This window comes from Homalodisca vitripennis, chromosome 1 (genome assembly GCF_021130785.1).
Source record: "Homalodisca vitripennis isolate AUS2020 chromosome 1, UT_GWSS_2.1, whole genome shotgun sequence".
NCBI lineage: Eukaryota > Metazoa > Arthropoda > Insecta > Hemiptera > Cicadellidae > Homalodisca > Homalodisca vitripennis.
The window spans coordinates 179,914,475-179,936,555 of NC_060207.1; the positions used below are offsets into that span (position 1 = coordinate 179,914,475).

Genomic DNA, 22,081 nt, shown 5'->3' on the forward strand with positions numbered 1-22,081 from the left:
CTTTTCAGACTTGAAATTCTTGGAAAAGCTGTTCAGTGATAAACATGCTAGATAACACAAACGATGAGAAGACTATACAAACTTAAAATATCTAAAGATTGATATTTTGACAATTCAAAATTGCCAGGGATATGAGATTGGGGACAGGTTAAGGTTACGAATAACGACGATGTTAAATTCCAACACATTCTCAGTAAGGTACAGTGAGTAGGGATGGGAGCAGAGATGAAAGCATTTCTCCTAAGCTTATCTATAGTTAGGTTAGTAGGTATTATTGCTAGTATTTCACTGTAGTACATTCTAAGATTGATGTAGCGAGCAGAATAGGGGGTACGGATTGACACTTCTCCCGATGAGCAGCTTAACGATTGTTAGAGACATTTCCCAGTTTGGTTAGGTGTCCAAGACCCAGGCCCTGATAGAATCTACGAGACCAAGAAGAGGTGACGAAATGAAGTTTTTCCTAGTGGTCACATAAGATGTTATAAATGCTTTTGAAAATTTCGATGCGCTGTAAGAGTGCGGGCCGATATTAAACTTAATACATCATTTTGCCATTTACAATAATTACTGGAAATAAAAACTAATTTCGACCTATACAGGTACAAGATAAAATCCAAGATAAAGTTATTGAGCTACCTGACCACGTGGAGAGAGACGAGGTGAGTTAACAGCAAAGAGATCCTTCTCAAAGTCAATATTTGACTCAATGGATCTTTTGGATAACTCACTACCCAGATAGGGATATTCGAATATACCTGACCGTTCTAGCCTGGTTCAATCTGGTGATATGATGTATGGAGGAATTGAGTCTCCTCATAACTTTTATTGAATTGAAATGGAATTAATCGGAATTCAGGCAAATGAGCCCTCTTCGAATTTTTTGTTTTGAAGCAGCGAGGCAGGGTGGATTATGGGCATGGGTTCTGTCTCCTATCATAATCACCAGCTGCGAGTGGTCTTCAGGAGGCCCGAACTTCGGCCCTGCTGCAAGTATATAGGATGCAACAAGGTAATGGAGATTTCTACTATGGCCCTCACCGTATTGTCGAATTATTTGGGAATTGTCCAAGTAAAAATTCGTACTGAATGTTACTTTAAAACATTGTTTATAAGAAGAGTCTGCAATCCTGATTACCTCAGACCATACTATTTACGGTTACTTGGTTCCTTGGTTAATTAATTAACAATACGATACTCGAGGTACATACCTTTAAGATGGTGGTCCGGGGTGTCCGTAGTGCCTCTCATGATGTCACTCAGGTAGTGTTCCAGGTTCCTCATGTTATCCAGAGGGCTTGTGCCGTTAGCGTTTCCCATCGTTCGTTCCTGCAACAGCAGACACGTACTCATTAGTTCACTAGAACGTCTTATAAATTATACCAATTACACGGTAAATTGGTAGTGTATAGACAACCCCTATGTACCAGCTTCTCACTGTAGTATAGCGCCGTCAATTAATTGGCCGGCCGGTAGGGCTACTGGAGATTCTACAAATCGGAAAGATCGCATAATATGATAAAGAAATGGGGATCGGGTGCACTTAGATATTTTGCAGCACACACAGCAGACATGTCGATCAATATTTCGACCGCAATGATTAACAATCAGTTGATACAATTATAAGAATGGATTTCTGTGAAGACCTGGTTCTAACCGGTTACAGAGTACAATTTGTTTGAATTATGTAACTTTCAAATCAAAAAGAAATCATAAGATAATAATTATGATATGTATACTCATGCAATGCGGATTGTATTAACACGTAGTAAATAGCGTGTATACAAACTACAGTTCCTCATTTCATATATCAAGAACGCTACATAAAGCCACAATCGTAGACACACCGATTCTATTGAGAAAGACCCATTGGTCCTTAGTCGTTGAGGATGATTATACTAATTTCCTAGCATTATGTCTACTAAGCTTTAGTTCATAATTGTGCTGTCTGACCTTGGAAACATCGCATGTAGTTTCATCAGCCGATCTGTTCACAACTAATTTTCCTTGTAAACAATCAACGAGGATCAGACAACGTGGAAGATCAGAAAGATCTCAAAACCTCAAAGAGGGTTAAGGAAAACGACTTGTTTTTCGCACCTCACCACAACACCTTCTAATTAAAGAGACGTATCGGCAAGGCTAAGTTTGCGACATTATTATAACGAAGCCTTTGCACACCGAGGGGTTTGCTGAAGGCCTGCTACCCATTAGGGAATACCTTTTAAAAGCCTGACATCCATTAGAAAATGAAAATAATTTACGAAAGTGTCGCGTCCTCGTTCTTTACACTTTGTCTTCGCCGAGTGAACATCTTGTTACTTTTCAGATAGCTGCAATTCGGCAAATGTAGACTGCTTCCCCTGGTAAAAAAGACCACAGTAATGATTAATATTACTAAAGGTTTAATCAGAATACAACCGACATTCTTCTGAGTGTTATTGTTTTGTTCTAAAGAGCATCATGATGACTAGATAAAATTCGTAAGTTGTAAATAAATAACTTACTTCACTACATTGTAATTTCGTCGCAAACAATTAAAATGGTTGCTAACATGAAAACCACAAATTTGCTTAAACTTTATGTATTTTGTTAGATTTATATGTACAATTTCTTGAAAACTGCTTGTTCAGAAAATTCATGAGGTACGTAAAAATATGCTAAATAATCAATACATTTGAAACTTCCATTTTTAAGTATTGCTTTTATCTCCCACATAATAAATATCATGAAACAAAATGCGTATACCTTCAAACAAATCGTATTTTCATGTTTATTGAATTAAAAAAATGAGATACTAATAACATATTTAAATAAAGACCTAGAATATATCTGTTCAACCCTTTTTACAATAACAATATATAAAATTAAAAGACACATTCACAAAAAATGATTTAATATATCTATGAATATTTTATGCTTTACTCTAGTCTTTGCTTATCCTCATTGACTAATCTTTAGAGAGACAAAAGTGATATAAAGTGAAGCAGAACAGATGGAGTCCAGAGTTAAAACCAATTCCACAGCCTTTGCAAGCGCAAACACCGGAAGAATTGAAAGTAAACATCGGTTTCGGTTTGATCTCAAGCCTACGAGTTCTTACTCGGCAGAAAGTCTGTCACTGGGGGAAATTTTGCGGCGGATTAAAGCCAAATATTAAAGAAATCATCCGTCTTAACTGTTACAGTTTATTTTATACATTTCGGAATCGGAGCAAGACTTACACAAGGTGCTTTTGTAAATTGCAATGTTTCAAACGTGATACTTATATGTCATCGAAACAAATTATACTTAATTATTTATTGTAAACTATATAAATTATTCATCACTTAAAATATGCAGAGTTCCATTCTTAAGCAGCTCTAAATCAAAATTACAAAATATAAAACGAGGGATTTTACTTCGAAAGTGAAACGTTAAAATACTAGATACATACAAAATGTACTTTGTTATAAGAAACAATATTTTAGAATAATGCGTTATAAGAATAAACAAAGAATCAAAATTTATAATTGAAAAAATAAACAGTTTTTGTGTGAATTCAAATCCAAACAACTTTAATGACGTAAAATATATGCCCATGTGATTAACAAATACAAGGCGTTAGCATCTACTAATAGAATAAAGTACCACTTACTTTATACAATAAGTATAATAATTAAATTTAAACAAAGTTGTTGCTTGCGGATTATTAAATACTGTATCAAAGAATATTTTTTATAATTTTGTTTATGAACAATATTGAATAGAATCATTCCACCACGAGATTTATTTGTCTTTCAAACGTTTATTTTTCTGTTAGATACATTGATAATTTAAGAAAACCAAGCCCCTAAATTTTGAGAAATACCAGCTCTGAATGCTGGTGGGTTAGATTCACACGTGCTCGTGTTTAGTGTACATGCACGATGTTTTCTACAACATTTATATTATTAAGTTTAGTACAAATAATTATTTCATAGACTTACTACGAAGGAGAGATTTACGGAAGAGAAATGTTATGTTCTTAAAATCATAATTATAAAGTAAACGACAAGGACTTTTCTTCAAACTAGAGCTGCCACGATAAGTTAGCGAACCAGGAAACCAGTTTGGTGCTGCAACTGTGTCAGCTTTCGTATGATTTCCTCGAATCCCAAATCCCTTAATTGCCTAGCGCTGTTCGAAAGGGCGAAGCAAAGGTATAAAACACATTATTAGGGTTTGAACCCAAACAAGTAGACCATAACATAAACATGATTTAACTAATATTAGAGAGAACATAAAGTTATTTTGTGAAATTTAGGTATATTGAATCTGAAAAATCATCATCCACATGCAGTCCCGATATCTTACGCGGACAGTGGATGTTCCATATAAAATCAATAACAATACAAGGGCAATGGTTGGCTTTTAATTAGGACTATTGAAGAATTGTAGGTTCGGTATAAAGAACGGTGTTTTCACTATGTTATACTTTAATAATGTGAAAGCTCTCCTTAAAAGATGCAGTAGATGTAAAAGAATACATATGGATATACGAGTACTAAAGAAAATTGGACCCAGTACTGATCCTTTGGGAACTCATTGGTTTTAGCCAATTTTAAAGTTAATTATAATATTGATTTTTGTGCATAATATAAAATTATAATCGCCCCAATATCTATTTCGTAGCTCCTAACGCTGCAACCCCTCAATTTGAGACGAATCAACCTATTACCTCAGCTAATAGGACAAGAATTTACGAAATTGGCTTAGCCAAAACGTGTTGGTCTAATAAAAAACAACAAAAAACTAAATGGGTCAGATAATTTTATTTTATAAATAATCATGATTTGTTGTAATAGCTTAATAAAGAAAAATAAATAATCCCTTTCAAATGAAATGGTTAAAAAAGTCATATCGTCAAGAATTTCCTAACAGTAGGAAGGGAAAACTTTGTAAGGAAAGGAAAGTGAAAGCGAGCGACTTGGGAAGAGGGTCGAGGTGGAGTCCCAGTGGCAACATTAATGCAAACGAAGGAGAGGCACTGGCAGCTTCACCCCTGGGAGTAGGGTCGATTTATCCACCAGGCTCTGACAATACCGCCATTGCTGCAGGTAAACCGCGCTACCGCGGGCTTCAGCTCATGCCAGCCATGCTGACGTCGCAAATTTTAATTGCAGATTAAATTTGCACTATGCAAAAGGCAATATACAATAGATACAGTAGATAGAGTGTGATATCTATTCGGTGTTATATTGTGAACTGTGCAGTTTAAAACAACAGAGGAGTAAAATAAACAGTGTAAATGAAACAATTAGTTATGTTTTGCTTCCATCATTTTATATACAATCATCTAACAACCTACCTGTTGATAATTGGAGGCAAACTTAGCTTTTAATCTCAATATAGTATAGTGAAGTACACAATATCTGTTATGCTATAAAATTAAACATAGTAAAACGTCCTCGGGGTTTAATAGAGTCCAGTTCTAGAACGTATCAGTTTCATAGAATAAGGACTGTCAAAATAAGCGCAAAACAATTTACCTTGGATCCAGTAACTACGTGATGTAACATACTCATAGATTAGTTAAAAGTTTCTGAGTATTTGACTAATGTAAAACACATTACCTTCATACTCTTGTAATTGAGTTCCATGTTGTTTTATTTGCTCGAAAATATTTATGGAAATATAAAACCGTAATTTGTTTTGCAATTTAAATTAAATTAAATGCAAATTTGTCGTTGCTGGTAATTATCTGAACATTTAAATATAATATAGTTCCAACGTTTTAATAAGTTAAAGCAAATATGTAATAGTATTTAACAAATTCATGTTATATTATTTTATGAATGGAATATAATATTATGGCTACATTAAAGTAAATTTAAGGAATACCCCTCTCTGCGAAACTAAGTTTGTGTTGAACAAGTAAAGTAACCATCAAACCAACGCATCGTTTACTTTCCATTCTTCCGCTTTTTGGGCCACAAAGACTTTTGAATTGGTTTTAACGCTAGATTTTCTTTTCTCTTATTGTGCTGCTGCTACTGCTGAGCCCAGTGGACGCTATGGTGCAAAGGCAACAATGTTTACTCGACTGACGAAATATAGGCACTCTCTTAGTACATTAGTGTCAAATATATTGTTATTATGTCACTATTAGGCTAGACAGTACATTTCATTCTTTTATTCTATTTAATTTTATTTTCCTAGTGTTAAAAAATATAATTAAGGTCTGTTATTTACACTTCCCTTGTAAGTATATGCACTCCAATTCACTTTTAATTCGTGATTGCTAGTTTTGCACCTTGTCAGCAGATGTCACGACACGATTGTCTAGTGAAAATGACCACTTATAGAGATTTGCACAATAAAAACGAACTTCTGCGTTTATACTCTAGAACATGTATTGAGTGTTTTTCTATATTTTATGTATATGGTGATATAAAATTGGTTGAAATTCTTTGAGATTTTCTTCACAAATCGTATAAACATTCCACCCAAAAATCTTGGGTTTGTAACAAAAACATCTTAATTAAAATCACTTCCTTCAAAAGAAAAACAATTGAAAATTGAAATTGAAATTGAAATTTTTAAATAATTTAAACGTACCAGAGAACTAATTTTGTTCTAGAAAAAAGAGAATTGTATTTGACGTGTACAAATTTAATGTTAGACGTTACACTGTGGAACTTTTGACTATCAAAATAGTTGTTGATAAAGAACATGAACTGCACCAAATTTCGTACAGTTGTGTTAAATACCAAATTAAGAGATAGCTCTAGAGGGAAATATACGAGTGGTATTTATAATAAGTGTAAAACTGAGGAAATCGGTCTCTGTCTGGAGCTGAGTATACGGCATAATTAAACTTATCCAATGTCGTATATATTTAGGACTAAATGTAAAACTATTACGAAGCAGTTTTCGTGTCAGATTTTCTCCTATGATGTAAACTGTCTCGTAGTACTATGTTAACATACTGACAGAATATTTTCTACTTTTTACCAACAAAAATGTTTTACTTGATGTGCATTTGTTAGTACTTTGAAAGTTTCCTTGTAAACTACAATGCACCCTGAGAAAGTAAGTTTTAAAACTTTCCACATTTAAAGTTCTAGTTCAAATTCAGTAAGTTAGGGCAAACGTGTTGATGCAGGTAATACTTAAACTTAAAGTTGCCTCCAAGTTGCTCCGTTGTTTTAGCAGTTACCCGGAGCCGGGCGCACGCTCAAGTGCTAAGTTCCGAGGTAAGTACCAAACCGTGTAACGTTCGGTAAGCAGGCGACCCATAAGGCCATTCGACACAATAGTAAAGTCTGCCTTAGCGTTCTCTGAGCATCGTAAAATCTGCAAGTCAATGGCGACATTCGTCATTCGGATGGCTTAGCCTCGGTGGATTTTCTCCGAGGACCTTTAGCCATTTGTAACAATTGTTTGCAAATTCGCTCACTTGAATCTAAAGCACCTTAACGGTTCGTCTTTTTCCTTTATCTCGATATGTATAAAACACGTTATATATAAATTAAATTCAACATTATTTACACAACAATGTAAAGTATATTTGAATTTATCCCAAATCAGAGCTTCTCAATTAAAGATAATTTCTTATAATTAGTCAAAAAACATTTAATGCGAAATTAAATTTGATTTGACATATGCATGTATTAGTTTTAGTTTATAGTTTTTACACTGAAGCATTAACGTATTCTTTAAATAAAAATATAAAATAATTAAAGAGAAATGAATTGATTGATTTATTGATATTAATGTTTATTTAACAAATCTAGCATATAGGTGACTCAGCAGAGAACATTATTATATAAATTTTAAAACTATCCGAGACACGAACACTGTTCCATCTATTCTTTACCATTTCAAAATTAAGAGTAGGCTACCATCCAAAATCTTTAGCTGGATGACAAGATAACGCTAATATCTGGAAGATCTGTTAGGTTAAAATTAAAATTTTTCCGAAATTTCGAGACGCAATTTCTGCCTTAAAGTATTGTACTCCAACAAGGGTGTTGTCTTATATCCATCGGGATATTCCTAAGTAATGATCATCAGAACCTTGATGTCACATCTAACTCTGGGCGTAATCATCTGAGGTCTCCATCCCTTAATGACTCCAATCATGTACAATAGTTACAGGAAGACATCTCAACACTACAAACATTCTGTGCCGTTGGATAGGTCCTGGAAGTAAAGCTATTTATTTGAATAAGGTTCACAAAACACAAAATTAGGAGAAATAGTAGGAGAAAATTAAAGCATGTAATAATAATACAAGATTTACTAAATAGAGATCGCAGTAAATAGTACGATAAAGGGAAACTTGGACTTTTGCCGCGGTATGTTTCAAGCCTCTGAACGCGGTATGATTTACAATACATGACTGTAGAATTGACCCTAGCAAGCAAGGACCAAGAAATCCATGCTTAGATCACTCTGCACTTACTTGTGTGCTACAACATTTTCAGGAACCCTTTTATGTATTTTATGATATAAAATAACAGCTGATAGTACGAGTGTTATCCCAGACTTTTCTACCGGCATCTGAGAGAGAAATACAGTACTTTTTAATGATCGTATCGTGTTTTATTTCTCAATAATAGAGCAAAATCACGAATATCTCTTACCCTTGCATCATATATTATATTATTACATTGAATTGATGAGCAATTAGAATGACATCTAGAGAAATCCTTTTAAGAGTATTAAACTGGGGAAAAACAAATATATAAATTATTTGGGAATGACAGCCAATCCAACTCACACGGTTCTTTGTGGCCATGTCTGACCAAATAGAACAACTGCTCTTATCTATAGTGTATTTTTTGCAAGTATTGCATATTTTTAATCCTAATATTGTGTAAATAGATGTTGTAAAATAAACTACCATTTCTTTTTTCGTATTATTAGTACTGCAAATGTTAATCAATATTTTGTTTAACACTCATTTTTAACACATAGTTGAAACCCAGAGTAAACGCATATGCTTCAAAAACGAGTATTTATGCAAAAACTCAATTTTTTATTCCTGTACATAATCCTTGTGTGATTTATCGTTATAACATAATGACACACACCAATAATTCCCATTTATAAAAGCTTTTTGCCATTTATACCAGTTAACTGAATTCCATGCTTCACACGATATACAATTTTTATATTTTATACAACAATAAATGTATTATTAAAAGTGCTCTCTATAATGTCTTTTATCAAGATCTTAAATAGAGTTCTGATTTGCCTGAGGTACACCAAAACCTATCTAACCGTAAGTGATTGACTAAACCAGTTGACCTAAAATCGGAAAATGGACAGACTTGGGAATCAGAGGCAGGAAGCTGTAGTCCTGAGGGACACACTACCATCTAGTACATCCTGCTCGGCCGTAGTCGGGTAACCTTCGTCTGGGGGTTGGAATTCAATTTACTTTTATAGATGTTTTGCCACTCAATTGCTTTGTGATGATACCGCAACGAAGTCTGCCAGTAATAACCTCATATTAATGAAATTAAAATATTTAAATTTTCCAAGAGTATAAAATCAATTGGATTTAAGTTAAAACATGATGGACTATGGGCTTTTAAATTATTGTACGCAAAATAAATCAATCAAATGATTCTGTTTTTGTCCATTCTTCAATATTAAAACAAAATTTAAAAGTGTATAATTTTTAATTTTACCCAACAATTAAATAGTAAAAATTTAATTAGTTATAATGTATTGTCACAAAATAAAACAAATTTATCTGGCTTTGTCAAACCAGATTATTCTAAAACAATTTATTTTTTACAAAAGTTTTGTGATAATTGGCAACTGTGTGATTCTCGACACCAAACTTGAATACGGGAATAGATTTTGAATAATTGATTAATACTTTATTCAAACCTAGAATTTAATTACCAAAAACTAAAACTGACACCTTCATTTCTGAAAATAGTTATACTTTGTAACACATTAAATAAGAGTGAATACATTCAAAACTAGATTTAAGTGATAATATCTGTCCACATACACACAATCAAGTGAAAGAAATTTTGTTAACAAATGAATATTTATAAAAATCCAAAGAAAGAATTAAAACTAATCACGTTCACTACAGTGCATAAAATTAGTTAATCTTTAAATGTACGAGAAAGTGATGATTTGTATAAGGCTCTATACATTAGCAATTTCAGAGTACGGAATGCTCGTAACTGAGTTGTGTTATAGTTAGCTAGGTAGCTCCGAGCAAAAGAGACACTAAGCAATTACGCCTACAAGAGAGTCCCATCATCTTACTATAGCACCTGGCGGTATACACGGTATCACACCGCAACGGTGTCAGCTAGGTAGCTCCGAGCTGTGAAGACACTTGGTAATTACGCTTACCACAGAGTTCCATCATCTTACTACAGCACCTGTTGTTGTACACGGTATCACACCGCAACTGAGTTGTGTTAGCTAGGTAGCTCCGAGCTGTGAAGACACTTGGTAATTACGCTTACCACAGAGTTCCATCATCTTACTATACCACCTGCAGATAGATGTACACGGTATCACACCGCAACTGAGTTGTGTTAGCTAGGTAGCTCCGAGCTGTGAAGACACTTGGTAATTACGCTTACCACAGAGTTCCATCATCTTACTATAGCACCTGCAGATGTACACGGTATCACACCGCAACTGAGTTGTGTCAGCTAGGTAGCTCCGAGACGTGAAGACACTTGGTAATTACGCTTACCACAGAGTTCCATCATCTTACTACAGCACCTGCAGATGTACACGGTATCACACCGCAACTGAGTTGTGTCAGCTAGGTAGCTCCGAGACGTGAAGACACTTGGTAATTACGCTTACCACAGAGTTCCATCATCTTACTACAGCACCTGCAGATGTACACGGTATCACACCGCAACTGAGTTGTGTCAGCTAGGTAGCTCCGAGACGTGAAGACACTTGGTAATTACGCTTACCACAGAGTTCCATCATCTTACTACAGCACCTGCAGATGTACACGGTATCACACCGCAACTGAGTTGTGTCAGCTAGGTAGCTCCGAGCTGTGAAGACACTTGGTAATTACGCTTACCACAGAGTTCCATCATCTTACTATAGCACCTGCAGATGTACACGGTATCACACCGCAACTGAGTTGTGTCAGCTAGGTAGCTCCGAGCTGTGAAGACACTTGGTAATTACGCTTACCACAGAGTTCCATCATCTTACTACAGCACCTGCAGATGTACACGGTATCACACCGCAACTGAGTTGTGTCAGCTAGGTAGCTCCGAGACTGTGAAGACACTTGGTAATTACGCTTACCACAGAGTTCCATCATCTTACTATAGCACCTGTTGTTGTATACGGTATCACACCGCAACTGAGTTGTATTAGCTAGGTAGCTACGAGCTGTGAAAAACACTTGGTAATTACGCTTACCACAGAGTTCCATCATCTTACTATAGCACCTGCAGATGTATACGGTATCACACCGCAACTGAGTTGTATTAGCTAGGTAGCTACGAGCTGTGAAGACACTTGGTAATTACGCTTACCACAGAGTTCCATCATCTTACTATAGCACCTGCAGATGTATACGGTATCACACCGCAACTGAGTTGTGTTAGCTAGGTAGCTACGAGCTGTGAAGACACTTGGTAATTACGCTTACCACAGAGTTCCATCATCTTACTATAGCACCTGCAGATGTACACGGTATCACACCGCAACTGAGTTGTGTTAGCTAGGTAGCTCCGAGCTGTGAAGACACTTGGTAATTACGCTTACCACAGAGTTCCATCATCTTACTATAGCACCTGCAGATGTACACGGTATCACACCGCAACTGAGTTGTGTCAGCTAGGTAGCTCCGAGACGTGAAGACACTTGGTAATTACGCTTACCACAGAGTTCCATCATCTTACTACAGCACCTGCAGATGTACACGGTATCACACCGCAACTGAGTTGTGTCAGCTAGGTAGCTCCGAGCTGTGAAGACACTTGGTAATTACGCTTACCACAGAGTTCCATCATCTTACTACAGCACCTGCAGATGTACACGGTATCACACCGCAACTGAGTTGTGTCAGCTAGGTAGCTACGAGCTGTGAAGACACTTGGTAATTACGCTTACCACAGAGTTCCATCATCTTACTATAGCACCTGCAGATGTACACGGTATCACACCGCAACTGAGTTGTGTCAGCTAGGTAGCTCCGAGACGTGAAGACACTTGGTAATTACGCTTACCACAGAGTTCCATCATCTTACTACAGCACCTGTTGTTGTACACGGTATCACACCGCAACTGAGTTGTGTTAGCTAGGTAGCTACGAGCTGTGAAGACACTTGGTAATTACGCTTACCACAGAGTTCCATCATCTTACTATAGCACCTGCAGATGTATACGGTATCACACCGCAACTGAGTTGTATTAGCTAGGTAGCTACGAGCTGTGAAGACACTTGATAATTACGCTTATCACAGAGTTCCATCATCTTACTATAGCACCTGCAGATGTACACGGTATCACACCGCAACTGAGCTGTGTCAGCTAGGTAGCTCCGAGATGGAAGACACTTGGTAATTACGCTTACCACAGAGTTCCATCATCTTACTATAGCATCTGTCGTTGTACACGGTATCACACCGCAACTGAGTTGTGTTAGCTAGGTAGCTCCGAGCTGTGAAGACACTTGGTAATTACGCTTACCACAGAGTTCCATCATCTTACTATAGCACCTGCAGATGTATACGGTATCACACCGCAACTGAGTTGTATTAGCTAGGTAGCTACGAGCTGTGAAGACACTTGGTAATTACGCTTATCACAGAGTTCCATCATCTTACTATAGCACCTGCAGATGTACACGGTATCACACCGCAACTGAGCTGTGTCAGCTAGGTAGCTCCGAGATGGAAGACACTTGGTAATTACGCTTACCACAGAGTTCCATCATCTTACTATAGCATCTGTCGTTGTACACGGTATCACACCGCAACTGAGTTGTGTTAGCTAGGTAGCTCCGAGCTGTGAAGACACTTGGTAATTACGCTTACCACAGAGTTCCATCATCTTACTATAGCACCTGCAGATGTACACGGTATCACACCGCAACTGAGCTGTGTCAGCTAGGTAGCTCCGAGATGGAAGACACTTGGTAATTACGCTTACCACAGAGTTCCATCATCTTACTATAGCACCTGCAGATGTACACGGTATCACACCGCAACTGAAGTGTGTTAGCTAGGTAGCTCCGGGCTAAAGAGTAACTCGGAAATTACGCCTACAAGAGTGTTCCATGATCTTATTATGGCACCTGACGGTGTACAGGGTATCACACCGCAACTGAGTTGTGTTAGCTAGGTAGCTCCGGGCTAAAGAGTAACTCGGAAATTACGCCTACAAGAGTGTTACATAATCTTATTATAGCACCTGACGGTGTACAGGGTATCACACCACCAACCAATTACTATTACTGCAAACTACCACTATTAAACATCTGGGCTGGTTATATAAAGTAGTATAATTTATATATTGTATAAAACAATATTTTGACATAAAAATTGCTAAAATGCAGGCGGGATATTTTTTTTTATAGATGTGGAGATTTGTTCCCAACAACCTTTCATAGCACCATTCTATATATTGATGTTTATAACAATATTATTTTCACACGTAGTACTATGCAGAGTAGAAAGAAAAATACTGAAGGTTAGAAGGGATTACCATAATATAAATTACCTTCATTCATCCAGCCCTCAGTGAAACGATATAAAATGAATAATTTAATCCAAAATACATATGATTGAAATATTAAATAAATAAAATGCTCGTATTAAATTGTCATTAATTAAACGAATTTTTTGACGAAATGGAAAATATATACATATATATATATATATGTATATATATAATTTCAATAAACATTGAATCACAAAAAGTACTTGCTCCGCCGGGAGTCGAACCCGGATCTCTCACTTGCCGGGTGAATGTGCTACCATTACACCACAGAGCGCTTACTTTTACATATATATATATATATATATAAAATGATGTAAAACGCCTTCCTAATATGATGTATATATATATATATATATATATATATATATATAGTGTGTGTGTGTGTGTGTGTGTGTGTGTGTGTGTGTGTGTGTGTGTGTGTGTGTGTACATCATATTAGGAAGGAAACAGTTCCATTATTAGATTGTGTTCTGATTACAGGGAAAATAATACTTTTTATAATAATTGTTTTACCTGGCCCTAACCTCTCTGTAGAGTTAGCTATATATTGTTCCTATTGTTCGGAACTGTGAAAATCGGAGAAGTAAACCCTTTAGACATACGTAAAAAATGCAAAACAAACATAGACTTGCACGCTATCAACAATGAATGTGCATAGAACACTATTTAGAACATCTAAATAGTGTTCAATTGTAATAAACGAAAGGTTTTAGATTAAAATAGACCAACTCTGATTTGAAATATTGAAATTAAATGTGATAAGAACTGGATTAACTGGTTTTCAATAACCACTTGTAGAGAAACCCAATTTTGATTTTTCAAAACTATTTCTAACTGTATTATCGTATTACCTTAATGATGTTTATTACCAATATCAAAATCTCGAAATGTTTGAACTCATAGCCCATATTACACCAACAAATCTGCTTTTAAGGTGTAGGATATTTCAGCGGTGTTAATTATCGAATTAAGTTGAAATTATAAAATACATCCGTTATATTTTATATCATATAGCCTTCAAAGTTATGCTATAGAATTTTTCTATAACTGTCATTCTTCTAATTGTCCATTTAAAAGTTTACAGAATTTTTAAAATTGTAAAAATTATTATGAAATTTATGATAGTTTTACATAAATTTTTTAATATATCTAAGATCAAATACAGGATTTTGATACCAAATATTGAAAAATTTAACAAGAAAAAGAAATGACTCTATGAACGGAAGCTAGTAAAATTATATTTGCACAGGTCTGGGCATTTATGTTGTATCTGTAAAAACGTAATAAAGGTGAAATATAAAGGTGAAATATATATTGTTCGAACGTAAAGTCTTCTCTTATTCTCAAATGTCACAACGTTTACAAAACACGACTGATGCTATACGACGCACCATTGTTAACTGGTAGTCATCATTGGTTTTACTGTGACTGTTGTCAATTTCGTGTTGAATAACTTCGCGTTAACCCAGTTTCACCTGTCTTCGTTTATTGTTATGTTTGGACTGATATAAAATATCTAACCAATAGGAATTTTTTAACAAGCATCAAATTTAGATGCAACTATCAGTTTAACTTTTTGCGGTCTTGATAGTTTTTCTGAATTAGTTCTCGCTAAAACAAAAGTGTAGAAACTAATTTAAAAATATATTTACTAAGAAAACTAATTTTTTAATACGCGCGTCAATCAAAACAAGTTTTGACAACCACCATAAATTCTTAACAAGTAGTTTTGGTTGTGACACGTATGCATTTTATTACAAAATCCTACTGAATTATACTCCACACTTTTCATATAATATTTTCAAGCATATTAGAATAGAAATTGTTTGCAAAGTCGCTTTTCCACCAGTCCTGTAATCTAGTTCATTGAATCACCAGTACGAAGGAAGATGTTTCATTTAATCAAATGAAGCTTCATTTTATATCTGCAGAGAAGAGAGAAGAAATTCGAAGAAAAGGATCTCACTGCAAACCGAGATTACCTGTCTACGGATACCTGTTGAAGCGCTTGTCTACTTCAAAGGCCATTTACTATCAAACAGCGAAATAAAATCTCTGCATGAAGTTCTGTAGAAGACACTCACTCACACTGTGACAAATGTTTCACTTCAATAATACACTCACTTATAAATAGCTTTAGTTAATGTTTAGGAGAATTTAAATTAAATTTTGATCGATTTCTAAAAAACAAACATGTCCATGTTTATTTTACAAACATTCCTTTCTTTCCAAATTTAACATGGGTTACAAAATTAAGTTTAGGAGTTACAATTAATTACAGACGTTATTTTTACAATATTAATCGGTAAACACATAATAATTGTGTATGAGCACATTGACTGCGGTCGATGTCACAATAGTATTAACTGCAAACTAAACATTTTAACAATAGTAATCATAAGACCTTCCGATCTTTAGCTACGAAAAGTTCAAAGACTCACTGGAAACAATTTTTTAGCATTTTAAATTACACATTTCATTATTATTAAGGACCCAACATGGCCTTCTTAAATTCTGTCCATCTTTGAGATGACTCCTTAGACTTGAAACATGGTACATAAAATCTTCTTCTTATTTTTGGGACCCTAAGGTCAAAAGAAAAATACAATTTTTACATTGTTATTACAGATAACCATGGTGGCATCAAGAAAATTCTAGAAAAACAAATCTGTTTACATCTGGTTTATAGTCTGCTATAATACATGTAAGAGGATCAAACTAGAGGGCTGAATGTGTAATTTAATTTACGTTTTAAAAATAATACGTAATAGTTGATAGAAACTCACCATCATTTTCATCTTGTTACGAAAAGTATAAACTCAATTACTGTAAATATTATATTTTGTATTATTACAAAGGCTATTGTTAAATTGTTATTCAGTCTAAAAGTAATACGCTGTTTTATTATTTTATATTTTCTAGTCAGTTTATAACTTCTGACGGGCAATGCTAAAAGTTTGTTTCGGTTTCAAAATTATATCGTTTTATAAACGACACATGATGTTTGACAGATGCTACCGAGAAATGACATCAGTTCAAACATTAATTTCACTCAACTTTTTGAGTTGTTTTTGAGAAAAAAACTGTTATTTTTGTTTCCACAGTTTGCGCGACAATTAGAATAGATTTCCCGGAAAACAAGGTGGTAATTTGTATTCATTAAGATGCTAGCTGTAATAGCCATGCATTACTAAAGTACATAAAGTAGGGCACCTCCTTTGCATACAAATAACATGACAACAAATGTGATTATGCTAGTTTTGCCATCTCGTTATCCGTTTGTGACTAATAACATCAGTTCGGTATTTCAACACTTTTTTGAATTAGATAATCGTTTTTGTGACAGGGGAAATTATGTGTTCACCCTTTAAAATTCAATCATAATTTAAAACTGGAACAAACATTGTTTTTGTTCTATGATTCTGCACATTTTTGTACAATAGTTTATGGATAACTTCACATATTAAACATTTGATTAAAAAATGTCAAACGTAAAACATGTTACATATAGTTCATGCTGAGTTTAGCTCCGGTTCAGCTTACTCTTAGTACAGCGTGTGGAATCTGACGTCACAGACTGGACTCCTGGAATCTAACGTAAAATCTGGCGTAAACATGGCCAGTTTATATTGATCTCCACCCTCTTTTAAAATGTTAATGAAAGATTAGTTAACTTTCCTTTCTTTTTTAGTCCCCACTTTTGTAATGCATTCTAATTTCCTAAACTGGAACCTTCGTTTAAATAGATAATACTAACAGTTTTTGTAATTATCATATAAACTGATAATTTTCTATAATTATATTCCGATTTTAACTGTTGAAATTCGATATCCTAGATCTCCATTGCATTAGGGTTGGCCAGCTCCCTCCGCACTATTAGGACCTCAAAGCGGTTCTCTTCCTCTTGGTTTTTGAACTGTTGAAAAAATGTAAAATATAACAATTTAACATGTTTACAGTATGAGTAAAGCTTCTGGGGGTGTCATGTTTTTATTCGATTATAACTAAAAGAAGAAGTGACTGTTTTTAAATATTGTATTTATTAAAAAAATAAACCTTTGACATTTCACATTTTTTATTTTTAGCTGTTTTTACTGGTCCCTGATCAGAAAACTGCCTAAAACTCGTACTTCATATGCCCTCTAATTACACTCGAAGTGACACAAAATTGTTTTCTACTTTTTTGTATTCATAGAAGTATTTTAAAGGATTAAGAACTTAACATAAACCCAAACCAAAAATTGAATGCACCGTTTTAAGAAAATTTGTAGAGAAAGTTGTTGAATTAGGCACGTGGTGTACTCTACGAAAAAGTGTGCAATGTAGTATGTAAGATCATGTCACTCATCAGCGATCTTGAGTTACAAGACGATTTATTTTATACAGTCTTCAATCAATTTAATTCACAATGCAAAGGTACAATTCCGTGTGTCGTTGCATTTCATGAAAAAGAGGAAACTGTATTAAAACTATTATTAGTCGTTGAAAAAACCCACATTCTAACCGATAGCATTGAATATTCATCGAGAATGATTGAGACTGATGACAAGTATGCCTGTACGGGTACACTAACAGTGTAGGGGCTAGGCGTGAAGAGGAAGGGGTGGGCGCGGAGTATCTACACTAAACTGAGGCGGGCCAGGATAATTGAGGACGGCTAACCATTATAAATGCAGGACAGGTATAATCCTCGCTTTAGTTACCGGGAGGTTCTGCATTACTTAGCAGCCAGATGTTTCTTCTATAACCCCTCTCAACTTCAGTACTGCATCGAGCACAGACTATTTCGTGCAGATTATTGAAAATGAGAAACATCGTATAGCAAACTCTTTATTGGATATTATAAACAATTTTCCTATATTTAGGAAATCAGAAATTTGTATTTGGTTATAATAATATAGCAATAAAATATAGGGTCGTTTTTTCTTTTATTAAAACAAATGGAACTTATAGCCTCGTAAACATTGTTAAGGAAATAGATTAGCAATATAAGTGATTAGGAAATATAGTTTGGAGGATTATCCTAGAATATCGAGTTCATTTATTCCACTTAACCCCAACCATGGGATAGAACGACAAACTACATGATATTTTGCAGCCCTTGTAGCTTTGTTCGTAACATTTTCTTGTCAAATTCCACAATTGGAATAGAAGGACAAACTGCCTGACATCGCGCAGTCCCTGTAGCTTTGTTGGCTCTCATTTTCCATTTACAGTAATTCAAAGCTAATTTGGAAATACGTAGTCGAGATTGCATTCAACAGCCGGTATGAGAGGAGTCCTTCCCCACCAATAAATCCTCATTATGAGGTAGCTACTTATCTCTCGCCTTTTAATCAAGTACGAGAAGATCGTGTTACTAGTTTTAGTATCGAAATTACTATAAGTAATCTTCATGAACTTTTCCCACAATACAGCAATATTCACAGGTTCATCTCAGAGTCAGAATGTATTATTCAACAACCCTACCTTCCTTCATAATAAGTATGCACAGTTTGTGCAATTTTGTATTAATATTTTAAATCCCACAGAAAAATAATGCAGTTTTGTAGGCATTTAATAATGCATACTTATACTTTTCCCTAATAAAAGGAAATTATATAAATATTTGGAGTTCATTAATAAACTAAAATATTAATTTTGAATATGCTATGAATAAATTCCAGTAAACAGACATATTAAAAAAAAATATATATATTGTAATTAATTCTGTAGTACAGACTAGTAAAGTACTCGAATTATAAACACGAACTTAATAAAATATCTACTATATCTAAATATCATTGCATTTAAAACATTTACTGGATATGAATGTAAAAGTGTCTAGGAATTTAATATTAAACTGAGTATTTGTGTTAACGGGCACTCCCCAACATAAGTCCAAATAAATGTATTTCCTTCATCCTCGACGAACGCGGTATGTGTCACATTTTCACCAGTTAAAAGTCTGAGACACAAAAGTGCATTCTCGGGCTGGAAGACTCTAGAGCAAGAACAATGTACAGTGGAGCTGCTTGAGTGTGAAGGATGAGGGAGGGGAAGGGATGGGTGGGCTTTGTGGGGGGGGAGTATGAGGGGACCACGGCCACTCATTAGGAGAAAAACTGCTGTGGCTGCTTCTCGTCTCACGTCACCCACCTGAACATGTCTTGTCTGGCAAACTGCACAACTAAAGCAAGGATTTTATCCAGGCCAAATTTTTATGCACCAAAAGTTTTATTCAACAAAATATCATTTTAGATGTTAATAGTTAATTTTTGTAAAATTTTCATCAATTAATATAAATGTATATGCAATCAAACATCAAACATAATTATGTGACAATGTTCTTATATAAATGAGGATATAAATTTTTATTAAGGTTGTCCTAGCATGAAGTAATCAAACATGTTGGCTAACTCACGGGATAAAAAGCATAGAGAACGTTCAATCCTTTTAGCATACCTGTACATATTTAATATACAACAATCTACAAAATTTATAATTCGCTGATAATTAGCGAAGTCTATCACTTGAGGGGATGCAATATGTTCATTTCTGTTTCATGTGTAGATGTACTGAATACAATCGTATGCCATTTGAGCATGTAACATAGTAACCACATTTAGCCTTATGAAATGAGGTATAGACTATACTCTGCTACACGACATGTGGTGTGACTTGCTTCTACTCTGTCAATACCATCGCGTAACTCCAAATATCGTTCAAAGGGGGCTTTCTAATTACTGTAATTTTTCACGATGTTGCTTTTTATATTACATGCCACCAGTCTAACATGAACGTTGATCATGATTCATAGCTTTCATAGAAGTATATGTATGTCAACCTTATTTTTCAAGCATTTGTTACAAGTACACAACAAAAAGGTTTAAAGCTACTGTAACATACTAAGGTAATTTGTTCCTTTCTTCCCGTGTAATGTGCTTCAAATGGTTAGTAAAATTTTAAATAACCTTAATTAACATGCATTTATTAATACTAAAGAATATAAAGGGTGCAATAAACTGAAATGTAGGTCAGACGGTACATGTTGTTTTTTATTGAAAGTTTCCGACAAAACTACACAGAGAACTTGTCGCAATCACATCAGTGGGTTTGATCACATTTCTTTAGGACTCTTTAAGGCAAATGGATGTTTCACTTAATGAAATGGAACTGCTACATAAATACATTCAGAGGCAAGTCGAGAGCCGACTCAAAGAAGTCAATCTCGCTGCAAACCGAGATAACCTGTACAGGTGCACCTGTTGGCGCTCCTTCTTTGCTGAAATCGCCGATTTATTAAATGCCAGAAAATTAAATTCTTGGAAACAGCGGGACTATTTCATAGTGATACTCAATCTACACACTCTCTGTGATATGCTGCTGAGTATTAATTTTAGTAACATTCTAATGAATCAGTTACAAGCTTCATTACTTCATTGCAACTAATGAATAATAAACCGACTAAACGGAGTATTGAAGGACCCGAGACAAAGTAACTAAAAATTATCAGGCAGACTGACAGTCAAATTGACGAACTGCTCTTTGACCTTTTTGACTCCAAAATCAATAGAGTTCTTTCTAAAACCAAGATAATCATATGAACCAAGCTTCAAGTCTCTAGGACCTTCCTATTAAGAGTTATCGCACAAACTACGGACAGCCAGATGGACAACACCAAGACCATATCGGATCCTGAATTAACACAAAATCAATATATAATAACAAAATACATTCTTCGATTACCAAATAAAAAGTGGCGCCTCTATTTAGGAAAATCAATTTTCATATGTGGGTTAGAATTTATATTAACTAGTCTTAACTGGGATGAAAGGTAACTGATACGTTAGTTAACACTCGACTTTATGTTTCTCAGATATATTGAATCTAGTTAAATACCACAACACTTTTCTTCCCTAAACAATTAAGAGGAATAATTTAAGTTCTATATGAAGTATAACATATTTGTGATAAGTAACAATAAGGAATAATGTACTATTTCCAAACTAATTTTCTTTTCTCAAAGTAGTATCAACTGCCTTTATTACATTTTCAGTGGTTTTTTTCTGTTTTCTAATATAAAATAAAATCAATTTTATTCCTTCATTAGCGTTACGTCATGATAAACAAAAAAATAAAAAAAAAATATTTGAAATAAGACAGGAGAACTTTTGCTGTATAATATGAATTAAAATTATTGACAACTTTACTTATATCAGAAGGAATGCCTACAAGGAATGCCTACAACTGTGCGTAGGCATGAGTTGTTAAAATTTTATCAACGAAAGTAAGCAAAATAAAAAGTAAATTTAATTATACGTGATGGAGTGATTTGATGTGAATGAATAAAAGCCAAAAATGATTGTTACGTGTCTATAGACAAATCAACAGT

The 22,081-nt window shown here is 34.6% G+C and overlaps 1 protein-coding gene across 2 annotated transcripts in view; it reads right to left on the reverse strand.

Annotated features, from left to right (window-relative positions):
• The window catches only part of LOC124352805 (translational regulator orb2), a 902,153-nt gene that overhangs the window by 369,808 nt on the left and 510,264 nt on the right, over positions 1-22,081 (reverse strand). For both annotated transcript variants that reach the window (XM_046802484.1, XM_046802485.1), the window contains exon 2: positions 1,212-1,329. In XM_046802484.1, coding sequence (XP_046658440.1) covers positions 1,212-1,329 — 118 coding nt within the window. The remainder of the gene's footprint in view (positions 1-1,211; positions 1,330-22,081) is intronic.